Source organism: Bombus affinis, chromosome 5 (assembly GCF_024516045.1).
Source record: "Bombus affinis isolate iyBomAffi1 chromosome 5, iyBomAffi1.2, whole genome shotgun sequence".
Lineage (NCBI taxonomy): Eukaryota > Metazoa > Arthropoda > Insecta > Hymenoptera > Apidae > Bombus > Bombus affinis.
In genome coordinates this window covers 16,483,673-16,501,594 of record NC_066348.1, presented here as the reverse complement: position 1 = coordinate 16,501,594, position 17,922 = coordinate 16,483,673, and the positions used below count along the sequence as shown (strand labels likewise).

General features: G+C 39.0%; 3 protein-coding genes across 8 annotated transcripts in view; 1 reads left to right on the top strand and 2 right to left on the bottom strand.

Annotated features, from left to right (window-relative positions):
- The first annotated feature begins 263 nt into the window (after positions 1 to 263).
- LOC126916685 (WD repeat-containing protein 46) lies at positions 264 to 2,508 on the top strand. Its single transcript, XM_050722713.1, has 6 exons — positions 264 to 433; positions 535 to 1,223; positions 1,293 to 1,609; positions 1,685 to 2,009; positions 2,083 to 2,196; positions 2,251 to 2,508. The coding sequence occupies exons 1-6, from the start codon at positions 421 to 423 to the stop codon at positions 2,371 to 2,373; spliced, it is 1,581 nt and encodes a 526-aa protein (XP_050578670.1). The 5' UTR covers positions 264 to 420; the 3' UTR covers positions 2,374 to 2,508.
- A 353-nt stretch (positions 2,509 to 2,861) lies between these two features.
- On the bottom strand, positions 2,862 to 11,389 carry LOC126916679 (spectrin alpha chain). Of its 2 annotated transcripts, XM_050722700.1 has the most exons (8): positions 11,245 to 11,389; positions 10,887 to 11,115; positions 10,579 to 10,810; positions 6,889 to 10,505; positions 6,761 to 6,805; positions 3,449 to 6,410; positions 3,155 to 3,321; positions 2,862 to 3,080 (listed from the first exon to the last, which is right to left on the bottom strand). In XM_050722700.1, exons 2-8 carry the CDS (start codon positions 11,034 to 11,036, stop codon positions 2,952 to 2,954), a joined length of 7,302 nt encoding a protein of 2,433 aa, XP_050578657.1. In that variant the 5' UTR covers positions 11,037 to 11,115; positions 11,245 to 11,389; the 3' UTR covers positions 2,862 to 2,951. The 2 variants fall into 2 exon arrangements, with proteins under 2 accessions (XP_050578657.1, XP_050578658.1); XM_050722701.1 differs by lacking the exon at positions 6,761 to 6,805.
- Positions 11,390 to 11,720: 331 nt separating this feature from the next.
- LOC126916644 (ecdysone-induced protein 74EF) overlaps positions 11,721 to 17,922 on the bottom strand; it is a 143,085-nt gene continuing 136,883 nt past the window's right edge. For all 5 annotated transcript variants that reach the window (XM_050722636.1, XM_050722639.1, XM_050722635.1 and 2 more), the window contains one exon: positions 11,721 to 15,246. In XM_050722636.1, the coding sequence (XP_050578593.1) occupies positions 14,696 to 15,246 (551 nt within the window). In that variant the 3' untranslated portion in view covers positions 11,721 to 14,695. The remainder of the gene's footprint in view (positions 15,247 to 17,922) is intronic.

Here is a 17,922-nt window from a genome sequence, read left to right as displayed (position 1 = left end):
TTTTGATTAATGATCTTTAGTATTTTTTCTGAAATTGTATATTTTCTTCTCTAAGAAATAGTGTAATTTTAAATATTGATTATTATAAAAAATAATTATTATTAAAAATTTATCTTTTTTATTTCTTAATACTTCCTGCATTTAATACAATAGTTATGCTTAATCCAATTACATAAAATTCTAAAATTTATTTAGGATAACGGTCATCTTTTAAAAACACCTAAAAATAAGAATATACTGTTTCTTCCGTAAACTTTGATTTAAACTTCAAATAAATTTTCCCTAGAAGTAGGGACGCAGTTGTACATGACCGTGGCTTGTGATGATCGTACGTGGTTTGGTTAGAATTAAGATCAAGTGGAACATTTGAGTTTTCATATTTAAAGTAATAATTGTTATTGCCTTAGTTTCGAGAACAAGATGGAACCTACAAGTACTTAAGTTTATATTTTATATATGCATTTTTCTATTCACTACTATAATCTTATTTTGCATGCGCACGTTTAAAGACTAACTGTTTGATAATATTTACAGGAAAGAAATATCGTGAACGAGTACCAATTAGTAAAGAAATGTTAGCGAAACATGATAAAGGCGAAGGAATCGATTTAAGGGCGACATCAACTAATATAAAAAATAAAGTAATGAGACAGAAATTAAAAAAAAGAGAGAATACTTTTAATAATACAATAAAGGATACTGCGCGCACTGAATTATTTTTGACAGAAGATTATGGAAGCTTAGAGGCTGCTCCTGGGGAAATAACAATGCAATATAGACAAAAGCAAATTGCAGACAATGTGGATATAACTTCTGCAACTAAGCATTTTACACTAAATTTACAGTTTGGCCCATATTACATAAAATATACAAGAAATGGTAGACACTTAGTACTAGGTGGGAGGAGAGGCCATGTAGCGGCATTAGATTGGGTCACAAAAAGTTTAGCCTGTGAAATGAATGTGATGGAATCGGTACATGATGTATCATGGCTTCATATAGAAACAATGTTTGCTGTGGCTCAAAAAGAATGGGTATATATATATGACAACCAAGGAATTGAACTCCATTGTTTGAAAAAAATGAACAGAGTTAATAAATTAGAATTTCTACCTTATCATTTTTTGCTTGCCAGTGGATCTAATGAAGGTTACCTGTCATGGTTGGATGTTTCTATAGGCAAATTTGTAACATCCTTTCATTGCAGATTGGGAAAGATTGCAGTAAGCTTGAGTGTATTTGACACTTTTCTGTAGGGATACCATGTGATATTATTATTGCTTATTTTTTAGGTAATGACACAAAATCCTGCTAATGCTGTGCTTTGTGTGGGTGATTCAAAAGGAGTGGTTTCTATGTGGTCTCCAAACAGTAAGGATCCTTTGGCAAAAATGTTGTGCCATACTCGAGGAATATCTGCCTGTGCAGTTCATCCTTATGGAACTTACATGGCAACTAGTTGTCCGAACAAATCCATAAAAATATGGGACATCAGACAGTTAGCAGGTCCTGTGCATGATTATCGCGTACGCTCTCCTATTTACCATTTATCTTATAGTCAGACTGGCAAAATAGCAATGGCGATGGGAAATGTTGTTGAAGTTCATCAGTAAATATGTGATAATTTATGTCTATGTGATAATAAGAATGATATATACATTTTTATAGCTTGTCGTTTTTGTAGATTGTCGGGTGATGGAATGAAACCTTATTTACGTCACAGAACCAAGTCGTCAGTGACAAGTATGCAATTTTGTCCATATGAAGACGTTTTAGGTGTTGGTACATTGACAGAAATATCTTCTCTTCTAATACCTGGAAGTGGAGAACCTAACTTTGATGCTCTTGAAAGTAATCCATTCCAAACTAAAACTCAGAGACGTGAAGCTGAAGTAAAAGCACTATTGGACAAGATTCAACCAGAACTAATATGTTTGGAACCACTTGCTATAACAGAAGTAGATGTATCCACTCTTAAAGATAAAATAGAAGCTGAAAAGAAACTCTTGGTGAGTATTTAAAGAGTTAAATCATTTAAATTTCTTAGTAATCATATAAATAATTATTTATATATTTTTATAGTATCTCAAACCAAAGAATATAGATTTCAAACCTCGTAGAACGAAAGCTAAAGGAAAAGGAGGAACAGCTAAAGTGATTAAGACTAAGAAAATTCTAAAAGAATTGAGTCGAAAGGTAAGTGATTTTTTTGTATATGTATATTAGAATGCTAGGAATTATTTCTTTCAGGAAACTATCGATATACTTCGCCAAGCAGACATACGACCAGATACCAACAAAGCAGGACCTCAGAAGGATTATGGAATACTAAATAGATTTTTACCAAAACCTAATAGAAGAACAAATAAATAATACAACGTTGTTAAAGCTATTAGAAAAAATGCATTTCTATTTTATATCTTTCTGTAATTTTTCAAATATTAGGTTGTCCAAAAAGTTTCTCTCATTTTATGAGGAAATAATAGACGCACAACGTTTTTTGTTTTATATTATTTTGTCGAATTACACACGGTCCATTTTGTTCTGTTGAGATAAACACCGCGACATTTCACAGATTTGGTTTCACGTTTGTATGAAGGTGCACTGTTGTAAAAAACACGTTTGCGAAAGAAAGGTACTTTTCGAACAACCTTTCGTATAATCTAAGTAAAGTCTTGTTTAAAAAAAGTAAACTTTCTTAATTAATTGGTACTGAATTTATATGTATATGTAGATTGTTATACATAAAGAGTATAATTTATTTCTCATGAATCTTCATCGATAGCATATGTATCAGTACAAAGTAGTGCAAAGTGCGGTGTAAATAAAATCAAGATAAATAATTGATTAGACATATGGTATTGAAGTATCAAGGTATTTAATAAAATAAGTAAGCATCCAATAGTTTAATTGTAACATATTCTATAATTTAATAACTGTTGTAACTACAACTAATTTTGGAAAAGAGTGCGAGTAAATTCGATATAATCCAAGGCTCCTGTGATTGGTCGCTCCGTTTTTGGATCGACGTAAGGTTTCATACGAGCAACACAGTAATCAGCCATCTCCTTGGTAAGATTCTAAGCATATATGAAATATTGTTAATATACACCAAATAAATTGATAATTGTATATTTTGAAATTCTATACTTACAGCATATAATTCTTCTTTCGTAACATATGGCCGATCTGCCGCAGTAATAGCACGGAAAGCATTTTCGATTTCTTCGGAACTTTGTACATTCTCGGTTTCCTTGCTAATCATAAACGCCATGTATTCTTGTAACGATACGTAACCATCTCTATTCGGATCAACGATATCTGCAAAATAAACAAAAAGATAGCATATTACACTGTTTCAATATACAAACAAGAACTTTTACGCTTTTCATTAATTATCTAATTTATCTGCATTTAATGACATGATAAATATAAGTATAAAATATACCTAAAATGTTTTCGAATTCTGGATCAGGCTGGCCTTCTTCTACCATTGGTAAATCGTAACCAAGGGCCCTCAAACATGATTTGAATTCCTGGTGATTTAGACGACCGCTCTTGTCCTTGTCGAAGTGTTTGAACATCATCGAGAACTCTTTGAGTGCGTCTTCAGAAACGCCAGATTGGTTACGTGCTTGTATTTGTTGTTCCAAGTTGTGTTGCATGCGCATTCCTAGTTGATCTAATTGATCCCATTGTTGTGCCAAGCCTACGGTACTATGTTCCGTGTAACGATTGTCCAAGATTAGATGTTCTTCCAAGATAGCTCCCAAGTCTTCGATCTTCTTTAGATCTTGACGACGAGCACGAACCTCTTGAGTCTTCCTCTTTGTTGCTTCCAATTGTTGTTCTAATGATCCTGATCCTTCCATCATAGACGTTCTTGTCTCCGCTAGCCACTGATGGAATGCATTAGCATGTTTAGCAAACTCTTTACGCAACTTGTCATTCTCTTCTTGCCGTTGAGCTTCTTTTGCAAGCTCCACGTCGCGTTCTTTAATTATCTTCTGTAAATTACGCCAGGTATCTTCTAATGCTTCCATTGTGAACCATGTGTACGGATTGGGGCCAACATTGAAGCTCTTGATTTGCCTGTCAAGGGCAGCTAAAGCTTCGAAGTCTGCTTCTGCCGAGGATAAACTCGCTTGGAATTGTGCATGTGCTTCTCTGAGGGCTCGAATTTCTTCGATACTGTTACATCGCACAGGGTCTGTTAAATCTTCTTCTGCGTTCTCAAACCACGAGTTGAAAGCAGAGGCTTTCTTAGCGAATGTCAAATACAATTCTTCGATTTGTCTGAACTGATCTTGCATTCTTAGCAAGCGTTGCTTTCTCGCATCAGAATCGGCCAGAAGCTTCTGCCAACGAGCAATAACATCCGCATGACGTTTTTGAATACTAGGCGTCTGATCATGACCAGAATCGACTAACATTTCCTTCAAAGAAGTGATATTCTGAATTCCTTCGTGTTCAAAGGCATGCAATCCAGCATCAAAGGTTTCTTGTTTAGTCAGCAGTGTCTGAACGGTAGACAAATCTCGTCCGAATTCTTCTGAGCGTACGTGAGTTTCCTTGTCAGCGATCCAGGATTCAACTACATCTGCCTTCCACATAAACTGCAAATAAGCCGAATTATCATTAAGTCGTGTCTTCCTTCTAGCAGCAAGAGCACCAAGTTGTTCCAGTTTGTTACGAAGTTGGGCACATCTTTGTCCTATAGCATCCGCACGATGATTTCCAGCCTTGATCAAAGCTTCCCCTGCTTCGCAAATGTCTTTGCAACGTTCACCATGAGCTGCAAAGTCAGTTTCAAATGCGTCATGTTTTTTCAGTAAACCTTGAACAGCAGCCATAGTGTCACCATAATCTTCGACCGATAGCAACTGTTGTTTTTCTGTGATCCAAGCTTCTTCCTCTTCTACTTTAGCTAAAAATTGTTGATAAGTTAGAGATTCATCCAGTTTCTGACCTCTATTGGCCGCTAGCTGTTTTAATTCAGCCCATGCTTGATTGAGTAGCTTTAGACGTTGCTCAATTTCGGGCACTCCCAAATTAGAAACGTCCATCAATTTTTCTCCTGCTTCTTGAACAGCTTGTATAGCAGGCTCATGACTACCTAACTCTGCCTCCAGTCTCTTGTGTTTCTTCTTCAAGTTTTGTACGCCAGTGAGATCACGACCATAGTCGTCTGATCCAACTAGTAGCTTTTTCTCCTTGATCCAAGACTCTTCATCGGCGATGTCCCTGAAGAATTGATGCAAAGTGTTTGCTTCGTTCAACCTTGCCTGTCTATGAGCAGCGAGGTTACGAATTCTCTCATAACGCTCGTTTATACTCTGTCGTTTCTCTTGGATACCAGCTGCGTCAAATTGCCCACTTTCAATCAGCGAATCTGCTTGCGCATTCATGTCCTTGATCCTTTCTTCGTGTGCTTGAATGTCAGCCTCAACCAACTGGTGCTTTTTCATTAAATTTTGTACAGAAGCTAGATCTTTGCCAGCATCTTCGGACGTAAGCAAGCTTTCCACTTCACCAAGCCAGAAATCTAGATCTTTAACAGCAGCAATATATGTACGCTGTTTATTGGCTTCTTTCAGCTTCATCGACTTCTCCGTAGTCTTCTGGGTAAGATACTCCCATTGATCGGCAATTGACGCTAGCCTCTTTTGGACAGCGTCCTCAGAACCAGCACATTGGTGTTTCTCGATTAAATTACCTCCCATAGCTAATACAGATTGAATTCTGTCCGCATTCGCTGCCAATTCAGCCTCAAATGCTTGGTGTTTCTGATGTTTTGATTGAATATTAGCTGGATCCTTGTAGTTCTCCTCAGTAGCGAGCTGCAGTTTCTCAGCAATCCAATTTTCCATTTCATCGGCATCTCGGGAGAATTGTTGTAGAGTTTGAGACTCTCCTAATTTGGAACGTTTCTCAATAAGAGCATCCTTCAAATGTTTCCAGCGATCCAGGACTTGGCAACGTCTATCATCAATTGGTTTTGCAGCATAATGTTCGGCAGCGATTAACTGATCAGCCAGAGTCTGCAATGTGGCAATCTTCTCTTCGTGAGCATTGATAGCTTTGTCAAAGTCTTCGTGTTTCTTAATGAGAGCCTCTACGTTGTCACTACTATCAACAGTGTCTGCACTGCTTAAGAAAGCTTCTCGGGCGCTCATCCAGTTCTCAGCTTGCTCGCAATCTCTGCAGAACAATTGTAGCTCCAAGTTTTGATCTAGCTGCATACGTCGTTGGATCCAAGCTTTCTCTAATTCTTGGCGTGCTTCAGCCATAGATTCGAGTTTTTCTTGAATCTCGACACTAGCATAGTGACTGGATTGTAAAAGCTGCTGACCGAAAAGTTCAAATGCCTGGAAAGTACCTGCTCTGGCGTCGATCTCCATGCGATGTTCCTATAACATAAACGTAATTAGGGTCGCATAGATTCACGTACACTACTTTAACATCCTCGATATAAATTCACACGCATATTTTGCACGTATCTCAATCCACTCGACAATAGAGACTACGATAAGCGGAAAAGGCAGCGATTACACTATAAGAAGCGTTGATAGTACTCCATAAGTGTTAATAAGGCGGTGTCTTCATTACTAAAACATCGATTTGCCAATCTGTTCTTTTCTCATAAAACAGAGATTTAGAAACAACAGAAAAAATATACCAAAAGTGATTAATTATAAAGAACGTATTCAGAGACAAAGTCGCACAGTTTTGCTCCATGCTCTCTTAAACTTTTCAGTACCTCTGGAAGTATGCCGTATCGTGCGTCTATCTCTGCCCTGTGATTCTATAATTCATGAATGACTCGTGAACGACCGTGTGAGCATTGAACCATTTCAATATCAATAACTTTTTAATTGATCAACTCACCTGGTGTCGTTCTAGGAGAGCTTCTGCACCGGTCACATCTGAAGCCAGCTCCTCCGATGCGACTAAACCCATCATCGAGTTGATCCAAGCCATCAGGTCTCTGTAGTCACTAAGGAAACGTTGCAGATCATAAGAATCCAGCAACTTTTCCTTCCTACTATTAGCTTTTGCCGTCAGTTGAGTCCATTCTTCGTTGATCTCTTTCTGCTTGGCGTAGGTCTGTTCAGCAGTTTCAGGATGTGATTGCATCAAGCGATTAGCTGTTTCATCCAGCTGTTTAATTTTATCTCCCAAGGCAGCTAAATCTCTTTCCAGACCCTCGTGCTTGCGCTGCAAAGCCTGAACGCTCCGTAAATCTTTTCCAAGATCGTCGTTGTTCAGTGCAGCATCCTTCTCTCGAATCCAGTCCTTAGTCTCATCGACGTCACGATGGAATCGTTGAACCTCGTGAGCGGAACCAAGTTGATTAGCACGTTCCGCAGTGAGAGTTTGCAAGCTGGTCCATTTTTCGTTTAGATCCTGTATCTGTGTTTGAATCTTCAGAGCAGCCTCTGTCTGCCCAAGACTCATTAACTGTACGGCAATCTCGTTCATTTCAGCTAACCGAACCTCATTGGCCTTCAAGTCTGCCTGGAAGTCATCGAATTTCTTCTGCATTACCTCTACCTGTTCTAGATCCTCGCCAACGTCCTGAACTTGAGCGTGATTCTCTTTATCCTTAATCCAAGTGGCCAATTCTGCAGCTTCTCTGACAAGTACATAAGCCTTGGCTGTTTCATTGAGTTTATTTTGCCTTTCGCGCGCAAGTCTCAAAAGATCATCATACTGAGCTTCTATCTGAGCTTGCCTGGCAGCTATGGAACTTTGTTCTCTAGCAAGATTCTGTTGAGAAGCGCTTAATCCCGCCTCGGGTTCTACCCTCTTTACATAGGCAGCTGGAACAAAACCTTGACGATCATTTACTTCAACTTTCCACCAATCTTTGTTATTAGAATTCAACAGAGTCAAAGTGTCGCCCTTCTTCATGGAAACTTCTCTTGGTGACTTCTCTGTATAGTCATAGAGAGCCACCACACACTCTTTACCAGTAATATCAATAGTAGGAGTTTCCTGTTGACGACAAGAAGCAGCCTGGTCTCTAAGAGCAGCTATGGTACTTGCAAATGCCTCCAGATCACTGACCAATGCCTCGTGTTTCTTTAAAAGAGCCTCAGAACTATCTTCGTCCTTTCCATAGTCAGCATTCATAACTATGGGTCGTTTTTCCTTCATCCAGGATTCAGCTTCATTAGCATCAGCAAAGTACTGATGTGCCTGAAGGGAGTCATCCAGGTCATTCTTACGTTGTCTGGCTTTCTCTTTCAGTTGTCCCCAATGTTCATCCAATGCAGCCAAACGTTGGCTAATTTCCTCTGCGGCAAAGTGGCTTTCTTGCAACATTGACGCACCTGCTTGGCAAACAGCAGCTACACGTGGTTCGTGATTATTTATTTCTGCTAAAACAGCTTGATGCTTCTTCTGTAGATTTTGTACACCAATGAGATCGCGTCCACGGTTGGTGGACGCTGCAACTGGTTCTTTTTCGCGGATCCAAGCTTCTTCGTCCTCTATATCTCTGAATAGCTGTTGTACCTGCAGTGAGTCGAGAAGTCGTTGTTTACGAATGCTCATGGGCTGTTGAAGTGCAGCGTATCGAGCTTGTAGTTGTTCCTGCTTAGCCTTGATATTGTCTGCATCAAAATGTCCTGATTTCACAAATTGATCTGCAGCTTGGGCAATGCTATCGATTCTATCCGAATGGGATGTGACGTCGGCTTCCAAAAGAGCATGCTTCTTTTGAAGATTTTGCACACTGGTTAGATCTTTGCCATAATCTTCAGACATCAGTTGTCCTTCTACTTCTGACAGCCATAACTCAATATCCTCGACGGTACGATTAAATTGTTGTTGTTGGGAGGCTTCTTGCAGCTTAGCACCTTTCTTTTCACTGGCATGGGTAAGACTTTCCCACAGAGACATAATTTCATCAGTACGAGTGCGAATTCTATCACTGGCATAGTGACCACTCTCAATTAATTCTTGACCAGTAGCTACCATCTCTTCCATACGAGTTCTGTTGGCGTTTAATTCTTGCTCAAAGTTCTGATGTTTCTGTACTTTTCCATTTAAGTTAGTGGGGTCCAAGTAGCTATCATCAGTGGCAAATTTGAGTTTCTCGTTTACCCAACCCTTTGTTTCGTCGCAGTCGCGTTCGAATTGCTGTAGTTTGTATGCGTCCTCTAAACGACGTCTTCTTTGAGCCGATTTTTCAAGAAGAATGGCACGTCTTTCTAACAGAAGTTGACGTCTTTGTGCTACGTCGTCAGCTGCATAATGTTCTCCTTCTATCAACTTGCCGGCAAAGTCGTCTAATATCTTGACTTTTTCCTCCTGTGCTGCCAAAGACTTGTCGAAATCTTCGTGCTTCTTAATAAGAGCTTCTACGCTGTCGAGGGAATCACCCAGGTCTTCGTTTGCTAAAAATGCTTCCTGCTTAGCCATCCATGCATCCGCTTGTTCCGTATCACGGTAGAATAGCTGCAAGTCCATGCATTGTTCATACAAGATTTTTCGTTTTTCCCAAAGACTCAAAAGTGACTGCTTATCTTCGGTGAGGGAATTCAATTTTCTGGTTACTTCTTCCGCAGCATAATGTTTCTTTTCCAATAGTTTGTTGCCAGCCAAAGTAGTCGCATCGAAGCTGTCGGCTCTAGCATCAATTTCTCCCTTGTGCTCCTGATGTCTTTCAACAAGAGCTTCTGCACCAGCAACGTCTTTAGCTAGTTCGTCTGCCGATATAATCGCGCGCATGTCGTTCATCCAAGAAACCAAGTCTCTATAATCAGCCAAAAATCTATGCAAATAGTACGATTCATCGAGCTTCAGACGACGTTCTTTTGCTTTTGCCGTTAAGCTCTCCCACGACTGCAAGATCTCTGCGCGTTTAGCTTGAATCTGTTTAGAATGATCTGCTTGATGAATGGCTGCAAGACGATCTGCCTCTGCTCCCAATGTATAAACTTTATCCTCTAAAGCTGCCAAATCACGTTCTATGCCCTCATGCTTTCTTTGTAAGGTTTGTACGCTTGCAAGGTCGCGTCCAAAATCATCTGAAGATAGAACAACATCCTTTTCTGCGATCCAAGCCATTGTTTCATCGGCATCTCGGTTAAATCTTTGAATTTCGTGTGCACCAAAAAGTTTCTCTTGTCTCAAAACAGCGAGCTGCTTCAATCTTTGCCAGGATTCGTTGAGTTCCTCCTTCCTACGTAGGATAGTATCACGTTCAGGATGCCCATCCAAAAGAAGTTTATCTGCGAGTTCGTTTACTTCTGTTACTCTGTATTCTTGGCTAGCCATATCCTTTTGGAATTCGTCAAATTTCCTTTGGAGTACTTCAACATGTTCCAAGTCGTGACCAAATTCGTCCGTTGTTACAAATGCTTCCTTGTCATGAATCCAGAACATTACTTCGTCACAGTGTCGAATAAATTGTACAAGTACTAGGGCTTGTTGTAATTTAAGACCCTTGTCTGCCAATCTAGAGAGCAGCAACACCCATAACTGATGAAGATCCACTGCAAGATAAATTTGATTGTTAATTTCAAGCTATAAAGCAATAAGATAAACTCAATATCAATGGAAACTTACTTAATCTCTTACTAATAACATCGCTTGCAAAATGGTGTTGAGCTATCATCTCTGATCCGGTATTATCTAATGACACTATAGCATTAGAATGAGCTGCAACTTCTGCTTCGAAAGCTTGATGCTTCTGTATCTTTGCCTGAAGGTTGGTAGGATCTTTGTAGCTTTCATCCGAAGCAGCTTGCAATTTTTCAAAAATCCATCCTTCGAGTTCGTCCGCATCTCGCTTAAAATACTAGAAACGAACGAATATCGTTACCAACGTGAACAATAAAAATTGAACAGAAATAAAGCAACAATCAAAAATATACTTGAAAGCGACGGGAGTCCTCAAGTTTATCTCTCTTGTTCCTAGCTTCTGCCTTGAAATTCGCATATCGACTGAGAACTTGCTCTCTCCGTTCTTGAATGTCCTCAGGATTTTCCAAGATTTTCACTTCCTTTGGCGTAATCTGATCCATTTCGAACAATGCTTTTCGTTTGACGTTCTGTAGACAATTCTCTACCGTCCAAAATGGCCACAGGGTGTGGTAAGGTTGACTGATATAGTGAAATCAATAATTAAAGCTTCAACAACGCGTTCGTCTTTCGACATCGATTCACAATTACGAATTTGGACGATCGTTTGCATAATATACAATGTAAAAACAATATAAAAGTGACACGTACCTCGCACAATCCTTCCAAATGCAATATACCAGTGACAAGTGACGTTCTCCAAGGTTCGATATTAACTGGAATCATCTACGTGTGTAACGAGCAGTGAAATACTTTCCCTTAAAGCTACGTCACCGATTGGTCGACCAATAATACGTGGAACCAATGAAAGCTTCTCTTTAGGTACGTATCTTATCAATTACCAGCAATCACCTTTATATATAACTATTACGTCACTGAATCGTAATCATTCTAACGAGCAGTTTCTAAACACCAATAAGAAAGTCACAATTTGACAGTTTAATTTTATCTTATCTTGTCTTTACCTCAATGATAAATTGATTTTAAGAAACTTACTTGTTTCGTTATTTATTATATGATAGTACCTGATTTTATTTCAAAAATAAAAATTTGATTTGATTTTAAATATAATGATATGTATAATTAATCTTTCTTTTCTAGGAAGAAGGGTATAAAAAACATCAAAATTATGATACAGTAATCTTTTATTAAATTTCACCTACAAACAACGAATCACAGAACGTTACATTACAGTTCCTTACGTCAATCCATCGTGTCTTCGTATTATTTTACAGGTAAATAATTATAGATTTATCCCTATTACAGTAAAGTCTTATTTGTTAAAATATCTTGTAGCGTAGTCAATCGTTATGTATATGTAAATTTAATTTACCTAAAAATAGGATTTTTTTGTTGCAATGTCCATTCATTGTTTATAAGTGGATGTTATGTATAGAAGTGGTACTATTTATAGGTACTTGCTTTTTTGTCCATTGTACTCTGATGTATTTCATTTCATTCTCTCTCTCTCTCTCTCTTTCTTTCTCTCTTTCTCTCTCTCTCTCTCTCTTTCTCTCTCACTCCCTCTCTTTCATTATATTCATCTTATCTTTTTTTATTGTATTTTTTAAGTATATTTTTCATCTGATACGTGTATGCAAAGTGCGATATGAAAAAAGTCTTCGTGTACCAAAAACGCTTCTCAATTTTTTTTATCTTTTTTTTCATTACTATTATTATCATTATTATTATGTTTCTCTTGACAAAAGTTACAAAACTCTATGCTGACAAAGGGGGGATGATATACAGGGTTAAAGGTTTTCTTTAAGTACCCGGACAAAGTCGATTGTATTACAAATACAAATTGCTAGAATTTTTTTCTTTAATATGTTTTCTTTGTTAGAAGGCAACACGTCTTTGTTAATTACAAGAAGGCAATTCGCTTTGTATCATCTGGTATGTCTGGCGTCCCAAGACATTTCTTCTTGATTCGAATAAACCGCGCGTATTAATTCTTTTTATGTTCATTGTTCTTTTTCCATCGTTTCCATTTTTAAGTGGCAAAAAAATGCAAGGGACCGTTTACAGGCATTATTGGCAGCACTTGATCGTTTTTTTTTTTTATCTATTATTTACTGTATTACCGTTTTCTTCTCCGAAATGTTTGGAGATGATCGTCAAGAAGAACAACTTGCAGCGAGAGGTAACACCTTAGAGGTATGACGCGTTCGTATCTCTCGTGTTCTACCTGTCTCTCCTATTTCTCGTTTTCTTTTGTTTCTTTTCATTTATCCACAATTACGAAGATTAACCAGCGTAATGTTCTTCTAAGTATGCTCTCAACGAATTTTTATGTACAAAACTTATTTCTATAGGATACGCTTGCACTCGTACGTCACGTCCGTATTCAGGGGCGAGCTGCTGCTCAATAAATTAATTTTCTCTCTAACTTATCATGTTTCGAACGCTCTGCCCCGTATATCAAGAAGGCTATTATACTCTAAACGTTTAGAAAAGTACGATATCTCTGATTCTAGCTGAGCATGAAAGCCACGCGGATGTGCGTTTCTTTTTCCTCGCGGGCCACGTAATCGAATCGCTGACCGTGCAAATTGATTCATTATCGTTTGATCCTAATGTGGAGAACTTATAAAAAAAACATGCAACACAAGAGAAAAACGATAATGCTTCCACAGTCTATGGAATATATATATGTGTGTGTGTGTGTGTGTATATATATATATATATTATATATATATGAGATATACATATATATGTATATATATATACACACATATAAGATATATAAGACACGAATAGAGACATCGTACGGATAGACGGTTATTTAAACTTCCTTCTACGCAGACGTGACAGAAGAATCTCATAGACACATTAACTCGCTCCATTTACTACATAACATACAATATATATTCATATAATATATATATAATATTCAATAATATATATACTAAAGGTGTATTTTTATATATACAGAGATATACGTCTGTTTCAATAATTTTTTTATGAATTAATAACACTAGCTTGCTAAATAACATTCTTGGACCTCGTGTGTATAGCCAGCACCTTACATTGTTGAACCCTCAGCTCAAATAGAAGAGTCGCCCTTTTTTTGCTTATATTTAAAAAAATATAGTGTGTGTACAGTGTGTGTCCGTGTAGACGTGTAGTGTACAGGTGTGTGTTTGTATATATGTGTACCTCTCCCTGAGCTCGCTCCGTAAAACTTTTTCAACATCTTTATCGTTTCTGCACTCGTATTTTTCTCCTTTCTGAATCTTTTCACAGCCCTCATTTCGTTTCGTTTTTTTTTTCTTTTTATTTTTTTCTTTAAACTCTCCACGTTCGCGTGCGTGCACTTTATATAAGTTTTACTTCCCCTTTGCTTCCTTATGATTCCCTTCGTCGACACGTATGTAACAATTTCTGCTTCTTTTTCTCGTTCTAGGTAACATATATAATCGTCTAATATACAATAAATAATTTATCGCGCTCTTGAATGTACAACTGTTCGCCTATATCCCGTTTATACGTTAAGTAATAGATTCGTCTTATTTTTCCCATTCTTCATTTACTCTCGATTAAAATACATTTAATAACACTTGTGCCGTAGCATCTTTAAGAACTAAATTTTGTACAAATTTGAACGAGCTCAACGTATACATATATATGTATAATATACATTTATATATATTAGACGTTGTAAAGCTTAGTACGATTACTATCGACGTACACCGTCAAAGATTAACAAAAAAAAAAGAAAGACCAAAGGAGGACGAAATTTACGATATACAATATGATTGTACACGTATACCGTGGCAGCTGTCGCGTCGACAAAAACAAAACATTCATCCTCTTGCGGGTAGCGTTGTTGCGCATGCGCATCCGCTATTCGCGAGTTAATATACATATCTTTATAGGTATATACTTATAATACAAGGAACAAACGAAGTCAGAGAGAGGGCATGCTTTAGATCGTCTGAGGGTTGTGCCAAGTGGGCACATTGTGGCAGGAAGAGCTGCTCGACGATGATAATGACAACGATAAGTTCTCGCGTAAGATCGCGGCACGAATACACGAATCACTCTTTTCCCGTACAGCTCGTCTCTCGTGCTGCTGTTCCCTCGAAGGACGAACCCTGTCTCACGCGCCGGTACAGTCAATTTCTATAATATCTTTCGGTACGTCCACAAACTGATAGACCAGCCTTTGTCCGTCAACTTTCGCCAGGATACCGCGTTGATAATAATAACGTAGGGCTCTGCCCATGGTTTCATAGTTCATGTCCGGTTTATTCTTGTGTAAACCCCATAGACGAGAAACCGCCTTGCTGTCCACCAGTTTGAAGACACCTCGTTCGCGATTCGTCCATTTGATGTAACGGGGGCAGTACTCTCGGTCCTGTAGCAATTTTAACAAAAATTCCCATAGATACGTCGTCGAACCTTCGCGAGATTTTCTCTTCACCGCGGCGCCATCCCCTTGACGCGGCTTTTTTAGTTTGTTCTTTTTCGACCGTGGGGGGAAACCTAATTCCAGCAGGTACAGGTCATCGGAAACTGAGCTGGTTGCTGCTTGAATCACGCTCGTTGGAACTCCACCGGGTCCCCGTGGTGGGCTAGGAGTGCAGGGGGTGGCAAATTGGGCTCCACTGGCGTACATCGAATTTACATAACTGCTATAGCTCTCAGACACTGTAAATAGAAGAAAAAATATCATTAAATACAGACTTATAGATCGTCTTTTGATATAAATTAGTAACAATATTTTAATTGATTAATATTTTCATATAAATAATTAAACTGAAAGTTAACTGCGCAATATAATATGTATCATATGTATTTATTATTTATAATTATAAATGTGGTCATCGTTTACGTTTGCGCAATTTCCGTTAGATGGCACCAGCATAGCTGTTGCCATTAGAAGGCAATGTAGGTTGCCATCGAATTAATCACAAATTGAATTCGGCCATTACAGTTTTTGCTTGTGAAAGAAAAGATCGATCCATTTGTACGTAAAAAAATGGAACTTTGTGCGACAGCTACTACTTTTTCAACATGCTCATCAGATACGCGTCACAGCATGGGCATATTATGGAATAAGTGGATTTTAATCACGCTTGATTCATTTTTTTTAACTCGATCAACTATTTATTTTACGAACATAAAAGTGCACTTTTTACGTTTCTTATTCAAAAAATTGCAAATAGTTATTGAAAATTTGGTGTTTTTATATGTCCAATATATAAACTTATTCTCACAGTAACTTTAATAAATACAATTCTATTCGTAGTTCGAATATAGTTCGAATTTATGACTCATCAGACAATAGTAGTTGCTCGTTTTCGTAGGCCACGAATTCTATTACATGTTCGAATTTGGTTGTTTGTTCTATTCTACCGATCATAGGCAGCCCTATTCCACTGATCACGGTCTAACGTGTTTAAAATCTTCGCTAGCAGTCAATTCGTTGCGCGGCATCAATATTTTCGCAATGCGCCTCAAGTATACATCGTACTTAACCGTGCAATGAACTATTAATAGCTGTCCACGGAGCATCGTTGTCGGTGCTTTGCCGTTTCTGTCACCGGATGATTGATGCTTCGGGATGAGCTCTCTCGCGGCTTCGTCTCGATAACCTTTTTTCTCTCAGGCGGTCACGATCGATCTCGATTCCGTGACTCGTAGCGCAGGAAACGTGCATATGCGCGACCCGTCAAATCGGATACGCGATCTGCGGACGCTGGAAACATCGTTTACGCGCCCCGTTGTGGGGAGGTTAGTTACAGCTCTCGGTTGTACATAGTCGTGGGCGTAACGGCGGCTAACGCGATGCACTTTTTCAAACTAACTCCCCGCGAACAGTTCTATTAATGAATGGATCGATGACATCGACCATGTAACTACGATGCTAGGAAAAAAGCAAAATATGGAAAATATGGAATTGTAGAACTATCTCTAATCGTAGGATTTGAATTTCATAAACGACTATTTGTATCGGATAGTTATTTGAATTTATTTCGATTTGCACGACGCCACCGTCGTCGTTGTTAAAATAAGTAAAGTATATAGATTCCGACAGAAACTTGTATGGCGAAACGATTCCGTGGTCTCTGCAAAAACGTGGAACTTCAGAGATGCCTCGAAATAGAAAGTATTCTTACGCCACTGGTCGTGTGGCTAGTGCCATGTGTGAGCGAAGAGAAGGAGAAGAGGTGGTGGTCGAGTAAAGAGAGGGTTAAGCGGAGCCAAATGAAGAGAGAGAGAAGGAAGGCAAGAGGGCGAGTACGGGAGTGAGATACGAGAAAGAGAACGAAGATCGAAAGGGTAGGGGAACTCTGGCTGCAGTATGATAGAGGACTGACCCGAGCCAAGGTTGCACGGGTGACGCCATCAAGCTACTAGTGCATAATAGCGCCGCTCGTTCTGAGGCCGCCGCGACTGCGCTAAAATCGGAACTCGTTCTCTGCGTACCCTCCACCGCCGCTCTCTGTGCCTCTTTCTCGCGTTCTATACGTCGTTCCCCGTAGTTCCGCGGAGGCGCGCCACGCGGTTGAACGATTCCTCTTCTCTATTCGAAGAGAGAAGCGTTTTCTGCTTCCGAGCCGGTGCCAAAGAGGGAAGGTTAAAGAAAAAGGGAAAGAGAGAAAACGAAGCGAGCAAGGCAGACAAAAAGATGGGGAGGCAGGGAACCAAATTCTCGAGCTGCCTCTAAAAATAAAGAGAACGCCCCGTTGTTCTCAGGATCCGTGTACATAGGTTATACAAGAGAAAAAGAGGTAGCAGAGAGGACAAAGAACGAGAATAGGAGGAAAAAGAGAAATACAAAGTAGGAAGAAGGAAGGATGGGAGGGAGCGAAAACAGACAGAGATAGAATGAAGATCAAGAGTAAAAGAGCGGCCGAGAACAGCTGGAGTGGATCGTGTTTACGCGCCGTATGACTGGCTAGATGAGTCAATCGTAGACCCGTTGTCTAGGAGTCGCGTGGTGGGGGAGCTACTACTTCACTGACCTATACCACGGACGTCGTATAGCGAAGGGAGAGACCGCTAGAGAGACGATGCATCGCGTATATACATGAATGTTTCGTGACGCATAGAACACACCGTCGCTGTCGTCTTACTCTTTCAAACAAGAGTCAGAGTTCCGGCGTGAGATACAGTTTAACGATCATCTATTGACACTCGAACGTTTGCGTAATAGAAAAGCTCGCGCTGCTTGGAAAAAACTGTTACACGTCAGGTCGAACTGTAATTCTTCGTCTTCTATTTTACGAATAACTCAGTTTGATTCTTTCACGTTGTCGAAGCAACTTAAGTAGAGAAAAAGAGGAATTAAAGGGGAAAATCTGAGAAGGAAAGAAGACG